This window comes from Nelumbo lutea, chromosome 1 (genome assembly GCF_056320005.1).
Source record: "Nelumbo lutea isolate HS-2025 chromosome 1, American lotus-T2T, whole genome shotgun sequence".
Taxonomy (NCBI): domain Eukaryota; kingdom Viridiplantae; phylum Streptophyta; class Magnoliopsida; order Proteales; family Nelumbonaceae; genus Nelumbo; species Nelumbo lutea.
Genome location: NC_142684.1, coordinates 165,817,330 through 165,835,730, shown reverse-complemented (window position 1 = coordinate 165,835,730; position 18,401 = coordinate 165,817,330). Strand labels below are relative to the sequence as shown.

Here is an 18,401-nt window from a genome sequence, read left to right as displayed (position 1 = left end):
GTCGAGATGACTATATGCCAAGGTGTTCAAGTTCCCAAGCTGCTGACAAGGCTCCCCTTGCCGAGTTGTCATCCTACTGGCTGATCGCATCCACATGTACCTTGGTCGCTAGGTTGGGCCAAATCACCCCTCATCAGATAGCTTATGTGTTTTTTACATATTTGAATCAAATAATTGGAAATTTGTATGTTCGTTTATATTAGTTTGCTCGTTAATTACTTATAAATAACATGAAATAACAAGAGACTGCAAACAAGTTTTGGGCCCAACCTGCCCCACCCTCAACTGAGAGGACTCCGGATCTCCTGCCCACGTCTACCCATAACACACTACCCTTGTGAATTGGCCAATTGGGTACATCTCCCCCTGCATATTATTATGTAAGAGGATGAAATGTTCTCGATGTGTGACTGTGATATTATGTGAATAGATGTGGGCAGAATTTGTGTAAGCAGGAGATCCGGACTCAACTAAGAGGAGGATAAGGTCGGGGATGGTTTTTTATTTTTATGTGCAGGAAAGGTTTGGATACCAACCCACTTCAGGTAAGGATTAGGAGGTTTGAGGAGGCACGGAGGGTTTTAAGTTTTAACTTACAAACCCACCCCAAATCAGGAATTATTTCGCTCATTGATTAAAGGACGGTTTCGTCCTAAAGATTAAAGATATTGGCTCATATTCCTTTATTCTTCCATGTCAGATTGATGATTGGGCAGGGCTTTACAAACTTTACAAACGGCGTTAGGCTAATTTGTCCCGAGTCTCCTGACCTTCTTCCTCTTCTCTTCCCCCTTCCCTTCGCCGGCATAACGCTTGTGACTGGCATTCTTCACCGGAAACTTTAATCACTAATTAAATCAAGTTAACACAACATATATAATATAATACAAAAAAGCAAAAACTCTGCACGAAAGGGAGGAGCGGGATTTGTATTTCTTAATCCTGAGATCTAATAAGAATCAGAAAGCTGCAATGTCCAATATCAAACCCAACAGGCTCTCCAGTTTGTGATGTAAGCGTTCTATTCCGATTTTAGAGTTAATTAATTCATGATAAAATTTGAATTTTAAGGTAACAAATACACAAACTGACTGTTGAGAAATGAGGTAAAATTGGAGAAATTCTCCCCTGCAACCTAACAGGCATGTGCATTGGTTGCACTGTAGCAAGCTTCTATACTCTCCTCTATTTATCTGAGTGTAAATCAATTTCTATTAAAAAACTCAAAATAAAACTTGTAATTTTTTAATATGGGACAAGTTAAAAAACTGTTTTTAATAAAAAAATTATTTTCAAGACATGTATGCAAGTGTAACTTTTCATGTAATTGACCAAATCAAATCCCATTGAATTAATCTCTAATGAGATTAAAATCCAACACTGACAATAAAAACCTTCACTGCAATGGGTATTATTCTCTCTGACGCCACAATACTTGGGAAGCTTTATACAAACGAATGGGTTTACAGCACCGGCAGGTCTTAGGAAAACTGGTTGAATTCAAGTATTTGGTGCGCGCATGCAATGGGTGATGAGAGAAGAGAAGCCGGTCACGATGCCAAACTTTTGAAGCTCATGCCGATAAAGAGAAGACAGCGAGACGAGAAGAGAAACTCTATTCCTATGTGGTTTGTTCACCCCCATGCATTTCTAATTTAAGGTTTTCCGATGAGAGGATCTAGTCATGCCAGTTAACGGGAGAAGAGGAAAAGGTAGGGTTTTGGGGATAATTAACCTAAAGCGGTTTGTAAAATCTGCCCATCATGATGTGGCAAAATAAATAGACGTGGACCCATAGTTTTATTATTTCGGACGAAAGAGTCCTTTGCTCAACCAGCGAAGTAAAGCTCCTCTTAATCTCAGACTGAGCCCGAGGTTAAGCATGAACTATCCAACTTGAGTGTAGCTCGCAATAAAATTTGATGCACTTATATTGGATTTGATTTGGTCAATCAGCGCACACTCAAAGTTGATATATATGTATGTGTCCAGGTTCAGACAACATAAGTAACCAACCTGAGACATGCCCAAACTTCAGAACCCAGACTCAATCTAAAACCAAAACTCCAAGCCCAATCCATGTTAAATTGCGGGCTAAATCGGTCCTGACTCATGTTGGGCCCGCCTAAATAGAACCCCATAGCTAGTAGCTACTACAACTTCCTCGTCAAGATCAAGATTAATATCAAAGCGTAAAGCAAGGGGTCGAACAGAATAGCTAAAAGAACGGCATCAGTTTCTGAGACGTTAACCGCCGTGTGACCTATAGAATCATTAATACCAGAATGGAGTCGGTTTCTGAAGCTGAATAGCTAGAGGGTAGAGCTCCTACCTATTAATAAGCTTTATATCTTCAAAACCTAAATATCCAATGCTTTACATTAACAACACATAATAATCTTTTTATAGGGAATTTATGATGCCTGCGGATTCCAAATCCAACTTGCTGTAGACTTCTTTGTAGGGGAATTGGTGTGAGAGAAAGAATTGGGGAGCTATAAGGAAACTGCGATTATCTTTCCTACCACATCTAGAAGTTCTCCATGTGTAAACAACCGTCCTTTGAGAGACTGCTATTACTGGTTATCAGTATTCAATACTATTCATCCCTTTCACCAACGCTGTGATCATGGCCGCCCCAACTGATCCCAGTTGCAGTAAAGATAATGCCCATGCTGGTACGTTCTTCCTTACCATGCCTACCACCCCCACCAAATCTCAGCAGAGGTGGCGTTTGGCCTTCACAGCCATCTATATTTCCAGAATTTTTTTCTCCCTTATTAATGATGTCTTGGCCAACAAAAAAGACCAGTTCCTCACTGAAATCCTACGTTCCCCATCCTATATCGCACTTGACATTCATCCCAAGGATGATGATGAGCAAGAGCATGTCCCTTTTTCTAATTTCGATCACAAAAGCTTCATTGATATGGTAAAGGAGAAGAACTTGGAAAGTCTCCGTGTGTTTGGAGGCGTTGAAGGAGTTGCTGCAGTCTTCAAAACTGATGCCAAGAATGGGATTCGTGGCCATGCTGACGATCTCAACCTCCGACGCCATGTGTTCGGTTCCAATACATATAAGAAACCCCCTGCAAAAGGGTTCTTTCACTTTGTGCTAGAAGGATTCAAAGATACCACCATTCTCATACTTTGTGCCTGTGCAACCCTCTCACTTGTGTTTGGTATCGAACAGCATGGGCTGAAAGAAGGGTGGTATGATGGTGGGAGCATATTGCTTGCTGTCTTTCTTGTTATAGTTGTCTCTGCTGTGAGTAACTTCAAGCAATCAAGGCAGTTTGAGAAACTTTCACACGAGAGCAGCAACATCAATGTGGACGTCATCAGAGATGGGAGGAGGCAACAGATCTCCATCTTTGATATTGTGGTGGGAGATGTTGTTTGTCTGAAGATTGGAGACCAGATTCCATCAGATGGATTATTCTTAAATGGCCACTCCTTACAAGTGGACGAGTCTACCATGACTGGGGAAAGCGACCCTGTGGATGTTGATGCCAGTCAAAATCCGTTCTTATTCTCTGGAGCAAAAGTAACAGATGGTTTTGCTCGCATGCTTGTCACCTCTGTGGGCAGGAACACCACATGGGGCGAGATGATGAGCTCCATAACCCAGGATTCAGATGAACAGACCCCTCTACAAGCTCGTCTCAACATGCTGACTTCTTACATAGGGAAGGTTGGTCTGGCCATCGCACTCCTAGTTCTTGTGGTGATGCTGATTCGTTACTTCACTGGACACATAAAAGAGGAGGGTGGAATCAGTAAATACAAAGGCCACAACACCAAATTCAATGATCTGATGAATGCATTGGTCAGTATTATCTCTGCTGCAATCACAATTGTGGTTGTGGCAATACCAGAAGGTTTACCACTTGCTGTCACTCTCAGCCTAGCATATTCTATGAAAAAAATGATGGCTGACAATGCAATGGTTCGAAAACTAGCTTCCTGTGAGACTATGGGTTCAGCCACAACCATCTGCACAGACAAAACTGGCACCCTTACCTTGAACCAAATGAAGGTCATTGAGTTTTGGATTGGTGAAGAAGCAAAGGACAACCATGCCGCTTTTGTTATAGCCCCAAACCTTGTTGATTTGCTGCGACAAGGAGTTGGTCTAAACACAACTGGTAGTGTTTACAGACCTGCTTCAGGAATGGTACCTGAGGTTTCTGGCAGTCCCACTGAAAAAGCCATTCTCTCTTGGGCTGTTTCAGAATTGGGTATGGATATGGATGAAGTGAAGCAAAGTTGCAGAATCCTTCATGTAGAAGCCTTCAATTCAGAGAAGAAAAGAAGTGGAGTTTTAATAAAGACAATGGCCAAGAGGACGATTGACACACATTGGAAGGGAGCGGCTGAGATGATACTGGGCATGTGTTCAAATTATTATGAAGGAAATGGGACCACAAAAACCATGGATGAAAGTGAAAGGATGAAATTCAAGAAAATTATTGAAGGCATGGCAGCTAAAAGTCTCCGATGCATTGCTTTTGCCCAGAAATCAATGTCAGAATTAGAAATTGAAGGTGGATTGGATTACCACAGACTCCAAGAAGACAGCCTCACCTTGTTGGGCCTAGTGGGCTTGAAGGACCCTTGTCGACCAGAGGTGAAAACAGCTGTAAAAGCTTGCAGAGATGCTGGAGTGAACATCAAGATGGTCACTGGAGACAATATTTTCACTGCAAGAGCTATTGCCATCGAATGTGGGATACTTGAACCTGATGAAAAAGTAAACAATGAAGCAGTTGTAGAAGGTATAGAGTTCCGGAATTACTCAGCAGAAGAAAGGATGGAGAAGATTGACAAAATCAAGGTGATGGCAAGGTCCTCCCCCATAGACAAGCTTCTAATGGTGCAGAGCTTAAAGCAAAAAGGCCATGTTGTTGCAGTGACTGGTGATGGAACAAATGATGCACCAGCTCTCAAAGAAGCAGACATTGGGCTCTCTATGGGGATTCAAGGCACTGAAGTGGCAAAGGAAAGTTCAGACATTGTCATCTTAGATGATAACTTTGCCTCTGTAGCGACAGTGTTGAGGTGGGGAAGATGTGTTTATAACAACATTCAAAAGTTCATCCAGTTCCAGCTCACTGTAAATATTGCTGCCCTTGTGATCAATTTCACGGCAGCAATATCTTCTGGTGAAGTCCCATTAACAGCAGTCCAGATGTTGTGGGTGAACCTGATCATGGACACTTTGGGAGCATTGGCGCTAGCCACTGAACAGCCCACCAAAGAGCTCATGGAAAAGCCGCCAGTGGATCGAACAGAGCCACTCATTACCAATATTATGTGGAGGAACCTTATTACTCAAGCTCTATATCAGGTGACCATCTTACTGACCCTAGAATTCAAGGGAAAGTCTATCTTTAACATAAATGAGAAAATTAATGACACCCTTATCTTTAATACTTTAGTATTCTGTCAAGTTTTTAATGAATTCAATGCAAGAAAACTGGAGAAGAAGAACATATTTGAGGAAATACATAGAAACCGGCTGTTTCTAGGGATCGTTGGGATGACAGTGGTTCTTCAAGTGCTGATGGTTGAGTTCCTGAAGAGGTTTGCCAACACTGAGCAGCTGAATCTAGGGCAGTGGCTTGTTTGTATTGGGATTGCAGCTTTATCTTGGCCAATTGCATTTCTTGTCAAGTTCATACCAGTTTCTGATAAACCACTTCTCAGCCTTCTTAGACGGTAATGCTTGGCCATCTTGAAATACGGACCACAATTGACTCCTAAATTTTCTTTGCAATTTATAGTTTTAGATTTCATTTTGCAAAGTCCCCTTTTTGTTTTTATATAACTCTCTGGTGTTTCCTTCCCTCAGTTCTGTTCATGTAGATATTACTGATATAATAAACTGCCACATATTCACATTTGGTTTCTCCACTTTTTCTTTTTTTAATTGTCTTTCTTGTGCCCCCCCCCCCCTCCGAGTGTAAATATGGTGTAACTGGTGTACACATGAATTTGTATTGTTGCAAACCAACACCCTTAAGAAATCTCATCCAGAATCTATACCAATTATCTAAAACCTGAACAATTAAACTGGAAGTACACCATTCAGTCTTTCAAGTTACAAAGAAAAGCTCACAAGAACACAAAACAACTATCTAGGCTCTGATCATTATAACCATATAGAATAAGTGGTTTAATCAAAAAGGCATCATAATGTGTTGAAATAGTTGTTATATCTCATGTATGGAATAACCATGAACATTATATGAAGCTGAAGTGTCCCATATAAGTGCTGCCCAAGCTATGAATAATAACCAAACCACCTTTTGAATTCAAAAAACACAGAAACATTAAAGTTTACAAGTAACCTCCATGCAGTACTGTAAGTGGACAAGGACTTTATGTGACCAAAGAGATAGACACTTTAACTAAAGGAGATATTTTATCAGTAATTCTATGGTACTTATCAAAGGCGCAGATGCTAATAAGGGGTTAAGGGGCCTATATTGATTTTTAATTCTGCTCACCTAGTGCAACAGAACTTGATATTCGACTGATCACAGCTTGGTTACCAAATGGGTAAAACAGGAGTACCAGGTAAATTTTAACAATTTTACATTTTCCTGTCTAGAACAATTATGAACAAGAAGGTGAGAAATACAATGAAACCTTTATTTTTTCAAAGTATCTGCTTTCAATTAGACTAGTTAGTTGGGTATAAGTTGAAGTTCAATGATATTACTTGAGGCCATATTTGGTTTGATAGAAAATAAAAGAAAAACAGAAAGCTGAGGGAATGAAACCAACTACAGAAATAAAGAGTAATGACACACATATTGACACCCCACATTAATATCAGTTATCAAATTCTTTATCCCATCCAAATTAGTTGGATTTTTCAACTATAGTCAGTTAAAAGGAAAGCAGCCACATACTAAAATGAATATACGGTAAACTATTTTGGTTCTAATTTTTTTAACCTTCACTATTAGTTGGTCTCTGTGATAAGCTTCTTCAGAGGAAATAATACAAAAATTGTCTTCAATTAATGACAAGCTGTATAACTAACATAATAAAACTGAAACTTGATTTTTCTAGATTCTAAGATGGTGACATCATACATGAAACCCTAAACTTTATCAAATTGATAACTTCAGAAAGCCACTTGAAGCCATGCAAATTATATCCACCACCACAGCAAATTAACCATGAAAAATACAGATAATTAAGCCCTCGTCCCTCGATGAACCCACCAGGCCTCAAATGTGCTTATCGCATAGGAACAGAGGAATGTGATTCAACAGTTAAACCCAGAAGAAACCCATGGAATAACTACCAAGAAACAAAACCAAACCAAGATCGTACACAATAGTTAATAACATGAAAGGGAAAATGCGGAGATCACCTCGATGGACCCACCAACTTGGTAGACACAAAACATACATCCGTCTGTCGATACTTTATTTTTGTCCGGGGAAACCATGACAATGAAAATGCAGAGATCACCTGATCCCACTCCCTTCGTTTCTTACCAGTTATTGTTCATTCAATGGTTCAATTCCTCAGACTTTTGTCTTTCTAGGGTTTCAATTTTTAACAAAGGAATACTAGTGTGCAGTTGTACCAACGAAATAAAAAAAAAATAAATAAAGGATAAATTGATTAAACCTCCCCTAAGTTTCTGACTGTTGCTGAAACATCCCCTGAAGTTTAATAATTGCAATCATTTCCACCAAGCTTTCTGATACAGTTGTAGGCCCCTCTATGTTAGAATCCTCTAACAAGAGCCACAAAATTTGTCCAAAATATCCTTGCATTTATTATTGGTGAATGGGAATGGTGATGATTTCTATAGAATACAAAAATAAAGCAGACTTTATGAACAACAGAAAAAAGAGAATTTCAAATTACATTTTTACCTTTGAGTGACTGATATGAATGACAAATTTAGATAATAAATCAATTTCAAAAAAGAGATCGGAAGGTTTGGGATAGTGATTCACAAGGTCTTTAAAATCGAATCGGACAATGAATTGGTCAAGGGTCTGGTTCTTGGATTAAACAATCTGATCGTTTGACCCAAACGGATGGTTTGTTCTGACAAAAAATATTTTAAAAATAAAAAAAGGCAAAAATCGTTGAATGGTTTTAACAGTTCTATTGCCCGAATCAACGGTTTGCTGACCAAATCAATGTTTTTGGAAAAATTAATGGTTTTGGGGCAAAACGAACCTGATCGATTTCCCGGTTTTTCCGGTCCAATTTTGAAAATCATGATGATTCATATGAAAAAAAAATTGGAAAATAAAGGTTTTTGTCAAAGTCAATTACATGGGTATTTTCAATATTATCATGTTTCCTTTTAGAAGATTTTATCAAGGGGTTCTACTTGCAATTATTATATAAACTTTAAAGAACTTTAGGGGAGTTTTAATAATAAGCATAAATTTCATGAGAGGTTTCAACAATTTATCCAAAAATAGAAAAAGGAAGAAGAAAGAAAAAGCAAAACCTGTCGGAATGCAGAGTAAATCGGTAAAGAGTACAGGACACAACCGGAAGAATAATATTTTTGCGGTTGTGGCAAACCTTGAAAGTTGCAACTGTGGAATTACGAAGAGTTGTCCCGCTGTCCCAGTGTGGGATACTTATTGGGTGGTGGTGGGCAATGTGCCCCATTTTCAGATCATTGGGACCCAATAATCTTGGAGCAGAAAATCTTGTTTCTAACGTAAATACTTATTGGGTGGTGGTGGGCAAAATTTTATATGAACATCAGGCTAATTTTAAGTTGAACCAAGGGGTTACAAAAATTACATAAAATCAAACAATCCATTAGAACCATGGCCTAAAACTGTTTGAGAGAGGGCCAAGGAGAAGGAGAAAGAATTAGGCTCAGTTTGGAAGCAATACAAATGTAAATATGTACAGCGTAAATACATAAGGTTTTGCATTTTACATATTTACATTTGTATTCTTTTCAAACTCAGCCTAAACAAATAAAGTTAAGTAATGTTGAGTCTTGAAGTCCCCGGTTGGAGATGATCGAGACATATTGCTGGTGCCGGCTTTGATTATCGGTGGGAGCAGTCCCAAAGTCGATGGTAATGGTGGGAAAGAATACTGATGTTGCAACATGGACATGCATGGCTAATTAGGCGTATTCGGCATGCGTTCATTTGATGGATGGGACCATTTCGGTTTCAGAAAAAAATCTAAAATACATTCTCTTCATGGTTTATTTTTTATCTTATGCTACACAGACTCCCTTCTTCTTCAAGGATGATCATGGGTCCTCTCGGATGGCTAGTTCCAAGCGAGATTTTCCCGCTGGAGACAAGATCAGCTGGACAGAGTATGGTTGTCTGTGTTAACCTCTTCTTCACTGCTTTGGTAGCCCAGTGTTTCCTTGTAGCTCTCTGCCATCTTCGTTATGGTATATTCTTGCTGTTCGTGTGCTTGATTTTCATCATGGACTGCTTCGTTTACTTGCTTCTGCTGGAAACGAATAACATGAGCTGCTTCGTTTACTTGCTTCTGCCAGAAATGAAGCAAGTTCTGATAGAAGAGGTAAGTTTACTCCAGAACCATTGGTTCTAGAAGAACATTGTCGGAGAGGAGAGTTGGACGACGGTCTGAGAGCAACGCGAACAGGAAGGAGAGGAAGAAGAAGAGGAGAAGAATAGGAGGAAGAAGGAATAAAGAAAAAGAAGAGAGAGAGAGAGTGGGGGGGTTTTTGGTTGCCACCACCGCATTGTTCTCATCTAAATTAGGTTAAATTAGAAAGTTTGGTCAGTTTTGATAATAGACATAAGGGTAATTTGGTAGTTTTAGAAAAATCTACTAGGTAATTTGATAATTTTGAAAATTCAAGGGTAATTTGGTTAATTGGGGTCTAAGGGAGTCAAGCTCAAGGATAATTTAATTATTTTACTATTGTTTTATAAAAAAGTTAATATTTATTGATTAATATTAATTCATTCATGCATTTTTCAAAATATTTATCATATATAGAGGTGTAAAACAGACCATGGGCCGTGCTATGTTAGCCCACGGGCCATCTCGGGTTGTGCCGCCCCCAAGGATGGCTTGGGGGGTCGGCCCAGTATGGCCCATAGCCTAGGCTCATGCTGTGCCGTACTGTTCCGCAAGCCGAGCTAGCTCGTGGGCCGAGCCTTGGGCCAAGTTAGGCTGTGCATGAAGCCAAAGGTGTTTATTTAAAAAAATTGACAAAAAACATAAAATTTTAATTTTATATGAATTTTGATGTATAAAATTGCTTATATATACAATAATTAAATAAATTAGTATAATAAAATAAAAAAAAAATATTTATTTTATTAATATATTATGTACTATATATTATTATATAATTATAATTTATATAATATTATATAAATATATATGGGTCCCAGCCCATAGCCTGGCCTATATCATTCATAAAATATGCATGGAATAAAAAAAGTGTGATATGGATTGATCTACACCATGCTACAGAACGCCATTATGGGTGTGGACTAGTCCAGTCCATAGTTCAGAACAACTATAGATTCTGGTGTAGTGTGGATTAATCCCTAGTGTGGTATGGACCAATCCACACCCACCAATTTCTCATTCACACTATAGAACACCCCCTTAATTATCAATTTCTTGGAAAGTTTGGAATTTATTGATGGACAGACACTACTGCCATGTGGATTGATCCCTAGTGTTGTATGAACACCCATCAATTTTTCATTCACTATAGAACACCCCTTAATTACCAACTTCTTGGAGAGTTTGGAGTTTATTGGTGGGTAGATGCCACCGCCATTACCACCGGGTTTGTATATGCATCCTGAATGGTTCGAAGATCCACCGTTGCCTCGTGAAAGGACGGGATTGAAGCTGGAGGACGCTATCTTCTTTCTTTATCCACCAATCTCCGCCCAGAGGCGTCACCGCTGCGAGCGGCCGGAAAAGTGGAAGCCCGAAGGAGATTACATGTGCTTTAACAGCCCATTTGAACAAGAAATTAAACTGCTGTTTCTTCCTTCGGTAGGTGTTTATGGTGTGGGCAGGTTTCTAATGGGGAGTCGGTGCTTCTTGATGATACAGGATTGAATCAACTAGAGAAATCAGAGTCCTTATATATGATAAAGATTTGTGGCTAAACGATTGAGAAATCAAATTCAGAAATACCGGGTGGAGTCCAAAGTCTTTAGTCTTGACTACGAAAACGTGGATTCAACATCTTTTGCTGATTTTGAATCTCTCTCTCTCTCTAACAAACAACCTGCAACCTGTAGTTTTCCCTGAAAACTTAAGTTGAAATGACAACTCACTCCATAAGACATACAAACTGTATATAAATCAAGGTTTTTAAAATTGATTCGGACAACGAATCAGTCAGGGTCCGGTTTTCAGGTTGAACATTCTGGCCGCTTGAATCAAACGGACAGCCTGTTTTGATAAAAAAAATAAAAAATAATTAAAACTGTTAAACAATTCAAATAGTTCAACCGCTTGGGCCAATGGTTTTCTGACCAAATCAATATTTTTTTTGAAAAAACCGAAATCAATCACCTAACCAATTCCTAATTTTTCCGGTCTGACCATCCGGTCTAGTCCAATTTTAAAAATGATAGTATAAATTAACCAAAATAGTATTATATAATTAATAATGAATTAATAAATGTTTTAAAATTATTATAAGGTGAAGGTTATTATATGGAGAGGCTTCATTTTTGTTTATATTAATATTAATTGAATGTATGTATCAAAGGAAAAAGATTTGTGAAAGAGAGAGAAGTAAGAAAAACAATTGATGGTTGTTTCCTGAGAATAACGTTTTCAAACATTTTAGTCATCTCATGAGGTTGATTACGCGCTATTCTTCAACTTGACTCAGTCCGGACTTACCCTTTAGAGACATGATCTGGTCCACGTGTCGTATGATTCCACGTGGAAAAGAAAGATATATTGAGATTTTCTCATGGATCCAAAACTATATCTTATCAAAAATTCCTGGCAATGTCATTTATACAGCAATTATGGCTGGATTTGCTTTAGTAATCAGTAAGTAATTATTTTATATTATAGTTAAAAGTTAAAATATCCAAAAAAAACTAATTAGCCAAATCATCTGTTACTCGCATTCATCTTCTTCGGTCTCCTTTTCTCGATCGCCAAACTTCTCGTAGTCAATCAACAATGCGTTGGATCAGTATCGTACTTAATCATCTCTCTTAGTCTCCAACGAACATCGTTCTTTTCAATAAGGATATATATATGGGCCAAAATTTATCATGATGCCCAAATCAGATGGTTATTAGGCTGATTCCTTTTTGGTGTAGATCTTGTGTATTGATAGTTGACAAATATGTTAATTTAGCGCGAAGGGTTCTGCTTTTAGCTTGGTTTAGAGATGATTAAATTGCAAGGCTCATTCGGACATTTGGAAAGAATACTAAAAGCTGCAGAATGTAAAACAGGTCATATAAATTGTAAAGTTGGGTTAGTTTTGCACCAGAAGTTACCTTTTTATCAAAGAGACATTTAGTTGTAATGGATGTAAACATGAATTTCAATAAAGCATATGCTTTTTTTGTTATTATTAAAAGTCCAATTGAATGCAAATTTAATTCTTTTTGATTGATGTACTTTTTCATGTTATTATCAATGTAAATATGCATTGATATGTCTTTTATCGATGCATAAATGTAATGTTGCCAAATACATGCAGAAATGAACCAGAGTGCAAATTTACCTTGAACCGAGATTTACACTCCATTTATATCGTTTGCAAATGCAACATTAAGTGAAAAATATTGTATACCATATTTCGCAACTTTGTATATATTTACACTTTTCCCAAACTCAGTTTGAAAGGAGTATAAATACAAATTTGTAGAGTACAAACCTCTATGTATTTGCACTGTACATATTTGAACTAAGCGTAATGTACAACACAAAGGTGCCAATGTATTGGTACGTACCCAGCTAACACAACCACACAAGATTTGAACAAGTTAAAATGGAAATAGAAATTTCTGAGTACAAATTACAATGTGATCAAATTGAATACAAAATCTTAGATTCAATGGAACACAATTCCCTTGGACAACTTTATTTGGTTATAATTTGTTGATATGTATATATATAATCTGAAATCTGAATAACATACATCTCGTATTTATTATACTTAGCTTAATATATTTATATATAACCTCTAAAACTTGTCTTGAAAATTCTTTAATATTGGCAAATCATCCTCAACAATGTGTATTGTATGTCTTACATGAAGGTCCAGAAGGTGTCACTGGGCCGCTTTGGAGAGACTAGAGTTGAAGCATAATAACACCATTTGACCATCTGGGCTCTCCATCCAGTAGGGGTCTCGCTGCTTCAACCACAAGGAAAAAATAAAGCAAGATGATGAGGAGAGTGATTGCATTAGCTATGCACACATTTCTTCTGCCGTGACAACCCATTTGTTGTTAGTTGTTATCAACAAATAAACTGTTTCCTGCAAAATAGTGCGGATTTATTTAATGTAAGATGTAGATGAAATTTTGCTTTGCAGAGGAGATATTAAGAATTCTGGGAGGATGTTATGTGTGTGGATGATAAGCATTTGAACGAAGAGAGTGGTTATATATAGATCTGGTTCCTGGGATTTTACCCTGGAATTATTAATATTTTAGGAAAACCGGGTCTAGTACGAAGCTTTGAGTCTCTCATGAATACCAAATCGTGAGTTCTGGGTTAAGGCATTCTTCCTCTTTTACTTTTTTATTTTCTTACTTGTCAGAAAAGTGGGTTAAGATATTCTTCCTCTTTGAGTTTGAACGGTATACAACCTTCATATTCAGTACTGAAGCATTTGATAGGAAAGAGAGAGAGAGAGAAGAGAGAAAGATAAAGGGTGTTTAGGTTTGGGGAATATACATGCAAAGAGAAAAGAGGGTTTAGGTTTGGAACTTCGGATTGTAATCAGGTTGAAGAATGGAGAAGAGAATGTGAAAATGGAAAGAGTGGGACGATTCTTAACGTACGGGTTATTGCATGGTTTCTGGGCCTTCGGTTCACACAACAAGCACCAGCCTTCACACGTGTTGTAGACAGCTAGTGTCCAACTCTGCTTTTGTTAGAACTATGTGACCAGCGCAATGTGAAAATCCTGCCCACCCAAACTCTGTCCACGTCTACTCACATAACATCATAACCACACATGGAGAACATCTCATCTTTCTACATAGTATTACAAAGGGGTGGAGATGTTCCCGATTCATGGGGGTGGTGTGTTGTGGGTAGACGTGGGCAGAGTTTTCATGGACAAGAGATCCAGAGTCACAAAATTGGTTATCACATCCAGTAGGGGTGATCATGGGCTGGACTGAGTTGGGCTTTGCACTTTTGATAAGGGATATAGCTTAGGCCCGGTCCTATTGTGGCTGAAATATAAACCCAGACCCAGGCCTATGTTTTCTATATATAAAATATAATATATAGAATATATTATGTTAAACGGCATTAATGCATATAATTTTATTTTATATTATATAATATAAAATATTATAAGTGTCATGTTATAGTATAGCATAAAATTATATATACATATGCATCCATTACATATAAAATACATAATTAAATATATGTGGGCAGGGTTGAGCTTGAAGTATTAGGCCTAGCTTAGCCTTAATATTTTTGGGCCTGAACACAAAACCTAGGCCCAAGCCCAGTATATCCAAGACAAGCTGAAATAATCACCCTTAACACCCACCTTGGGATGGTAGCTTTTCCCATCCCCGTTGGGTAAACGGCCTCCCCAACCCAATGGGATTGAGGACACTAATAGGGATTAATAGGGATCCCCAATTAAGGACAGAGAAGGGGATGGGGACTGAAGTCCCTACCTCACCCTTTTACATTAAATATATAGTATATTATATATAATATTATTTATACTATATATATCAAAATATTTTTAAAATATTACTTATATTTAAAAGCTTTTCTTTACTTTAAGTAAATCTATCTTTCAAAAATACTTTTAATTAATAAATTTTAGGGCATCAAATTCAAGGCCAAGGATTTGTTTCAAAATCAAGGTTGGGGATGTGGAATATGGTTGCCACCCCCGAACCCTTCCTGTTGCCATTTCTACCTCAAAACATACAAGTGCAGAGATTTTTCTAATGCATGTCTACAAGTGTTATGAGGTTAGTGTGAGGACCAATTCTATGAGGAAGAAATCCCAACTCTAATATAATGTTACTATAGGTGCACTGGAATAGTTAAAGCCAAGGTTTTAAAAGCCAAGGTTTTTTTTCTTTTTTGTTTTTACTGAATTGAATCCCGAAACTTGCTTTACCGGCGAAAGACTGCAGCTGGCTGGAGCATATATTCTTACATGCATCTTAATTAAATATTCTCATCATCAGCAACCTTGATTCGGAAGGTTTGTGTTACATGAATGTTCAGAGGGTGGAACTTCTCCTCTCTGAAGGGATTGGAATTGAAGCACGATAACCTCATTTAACGACTGATGTCCGTTGAGAGGTCTCGCTGCTGCAAGCGTAAGGAAGAAAGAAAGCAAGACGATGAGAGTGATTGAAGCTCTGTAGACATTTCTTCTGTAACAATCCATCTTGTTATGAACAAATAAATAAGATATAGCTGTTTGTTTCCTTGATGTTTTCTAGAAGGGAGGATTCTGTATACGTGAAAGAATTAAATGGGATGTGATATATCTGGATGATAAACAAATGAATGAAGAGGACTGTTTATATATAGATTTGATTGATTTCTGGGGTTGACCTGGTTAACGCTTTAGTAATTAAACTGGGTCCATACTAAACTTTCTTTTGATTACTTGGTGATGTTAGCAAGTCTAGATTTTACTTTGACTAGCCAGACATCTCCCCCTCCCCTTTCTATTACCATATTCGTGATTCATAGTTTCCTCCAAAAACAAAAAAAATCATATATTATTCGTGAAACTCTGCCGCAACACATACGACAGAAAAAAATGTATATAGAGACTAAATATATTAATCAGTGTGGGAATTAATGGATGTTATTTGAATTTGTTTCAGATTAATTTTCAGACAGTGGTCGTCAGCTGAAATGGCAAGACAATGAATTAATCCTCTTCAACTTTGTTGATTCCTTCACTTCTTTTCTCGGGGGTCAACTGTTTTCTGAGAGGTTGAATGGCAAGACGTCACAAGCACGCCCAAGAGAACAACTTTGGAGTTGGTTTGTTTTGATGAAATCTAGATGTTTCCGGCAAGGAGACAGCACCAACATCGTGTTCATCACAAGTAGGTTGTCGAAGTTTGACGCAGCGTGGAAGCAATAAACTGGGCTGACTACGCAAGCATCCGACGAACACAGGGCTTCGTTCGTGAAGCCTGTTGTAACTAGGCGTATGCCTTGGAAGAGAGAGAAAAGTTGGCAAAAAATTCTTGTGGGTCTATTCGCTTGGAATTACTGATATTTATAATACATCTTGGAACTCATAGAGTAAATAGGAAAGAGAAGTTGCAAAAGTCTAAAACAACTAAAACATCTGGACTTCTAGACATCTTCGAAGTCTTCCTTAGGCTGCCTTGATATCCTCCGTCCGATAGCCACCTAGCCACCGCCCTCCAATGAAGCCTTGATATTCACCGTCCGATAGCCACCACCCTCCAATGCTTATCCAATGCATGGGTTGTCACTATTATCCCTTGCATGATTTTCGCTAGAGGGTACCGTCCGATGCATGATCCTCTCTTATCATGAGTTGTCGTTTGGTGGATGAGGTGGCCCTCCATCATTCTCCCCCACATGGAAAGAACTCGACCTCGAGTCGTGATTGGGATATACAAGTGTTGCCTCTGGTAAGTAACGTTGAAGATCAGCAACATTAAAAGTTTTGGAGATACCCATGTGATCTGACAAGTCCATGACATAAGCATTGTCGTTGATTTTCTTAATGATCTTGTATGGATCGTACTTCCGAGGATGTAACTTGTTATACTTCCCCAGGGGTATTCGTTCTTTCCTTAAGAATACCATGACTTCATCACCAACGTCAAACACTTGGTGCCGACGATGCTTATCAGCTACAACCTTGTACTTTGCATTAGCTCGCTCCAGTTTTTGCTGGACTTCTTCATGTATGGATTGGATCTGTTCTGCCAACTGCTCGGTAGAAGCGCTGAGGCCGGGTACCCTGGGTAGCTTCACTAAATCCAATGCATGGTTAGGTACCTTCATATAAACAATGGAAAATGGGGATCTACCTGTAGAGTTATGAACTGCGTTGTTGTAATCGAACTTTGCTTGTGCTATGGCAAAATCCCACTGCTTCGATCTCCCCCTACAGATACTGCGGATCAAGTTACCTAAGGTCCGATTTACCACCTCTGTCTGTCCATCTGTCTATGGATAGGTTGTATTGCTAAAATTCAATGATGAGTTAAATAGTCTCCATAGGGTCATCCAAAAGTTACTTAAGAACCTTGTATCTCGGTCCGATGTGATGGTTTTAGGTACCCCATGTAAACGAACAATTTCCCTGTGTTAGACAATTTTGTATGCCCTTAGCTTCAATCAAAATTAATGTACTTTATGAGTTTATTGTAAATTAATAAAAGTGCATATTTGATTCATGTTCACTTGGTATGTTTCTGTGTAATACCCTTAAACTGGACACTTATTGAGACTCGTGTTAGTTTAGAATGTTCACAGCCAGTGGGTCGGTCTGGGGAGACCTATCCTGACAAGGTTGACACTGTGGTGCCACCAAGTCGGTTGGAGTGGCTTGTCTTAGCTACCGGGGTGAGACCCTAGGCACATACAGTATGGGATTAATTGAATCTTTGAACTGGACCAGATTTCCAGTATTGCCTTTGACCTTGGAGATTGATGGGCAAAACTGGAAAGTTACACCCGACCCCTATACTCAATTATGATACTACACTAGGTGTCGGATCGGGCTGTCTTTGATGTACCAATCAGTGAGATCCTTAGCGGGGGTCAAAACCTGGGTATGTTGGGACAATCCGAGAATTCATCTGAGTGGGTGATCATAGTGACAGGATCAGCCCCTTTGTCGGACAAAGGTAATGATCGGGGATGCGCTCTCACTGTTGGAAACTAAGACTGCTGGCAGCCGATTTCAATCGTTGAAATTTGTTTTGCAAAGTATATTTTATATGAGATATAAAAGTATATATATTATGGTTTCTAAAATGTTTGCATAAGGTTTTAATTCCCAGGATCCATATAAGTGGAGAGTGCAACACTGTTCCTTGCAGCCGAGGGAGAGGTCCTCTCTTGTCGGGCAGTGTATGATCATTATGGGCTGAGAGGTTAAGTGTAAGACCATTGAGGATAATACCTGATGGGCTAATCTTGCATCTGCCCAGAGTCCCTAGGTGTTA

General features: G+C 38.5%; 1 protein-coding gene across 2 annotated transcripts; it reads left to right on the top strand.

Moving 5' to 3' along the window:
- The first annotated feature begins 2,326 nt into the window (after positions 1 to 2,326).
- Positions 2,327 to 5,794, top strand: LOC148878941 (putative calcium-transporting ATPase 13, plasma membrane-type). 2 transcript variants are annotated; one of them, XM_088960291.1, is made up of 2 exons: positions 2,327 to 5,350; positions 5,454 to 5,671. In XM_088960291.1, the coding sequence occupies exons 1-2, from the start codon at positions 2,630 to 2,632 to the stop codon at positions 5,529 to 5,531; spliced, it is 2,799 nt and encodes a 932-aa protein (XP_088816417.1). In that variant the 5' UTR covers positions 2,327 to 2,629; the 3' UTR covers positions 5,532 to 5,671. The 2 variants fall into 2 exon arrangements, with proteins under 2 accessions (XP_088816417.1, XP_088816416.1); XM_088960290.1 differs by having other exon boundaries at positions 2,327 to 5,794.
- The last annotated feature ends 12,607 nt before the right edge of the window (positions 5,795 to 18,401 follow it).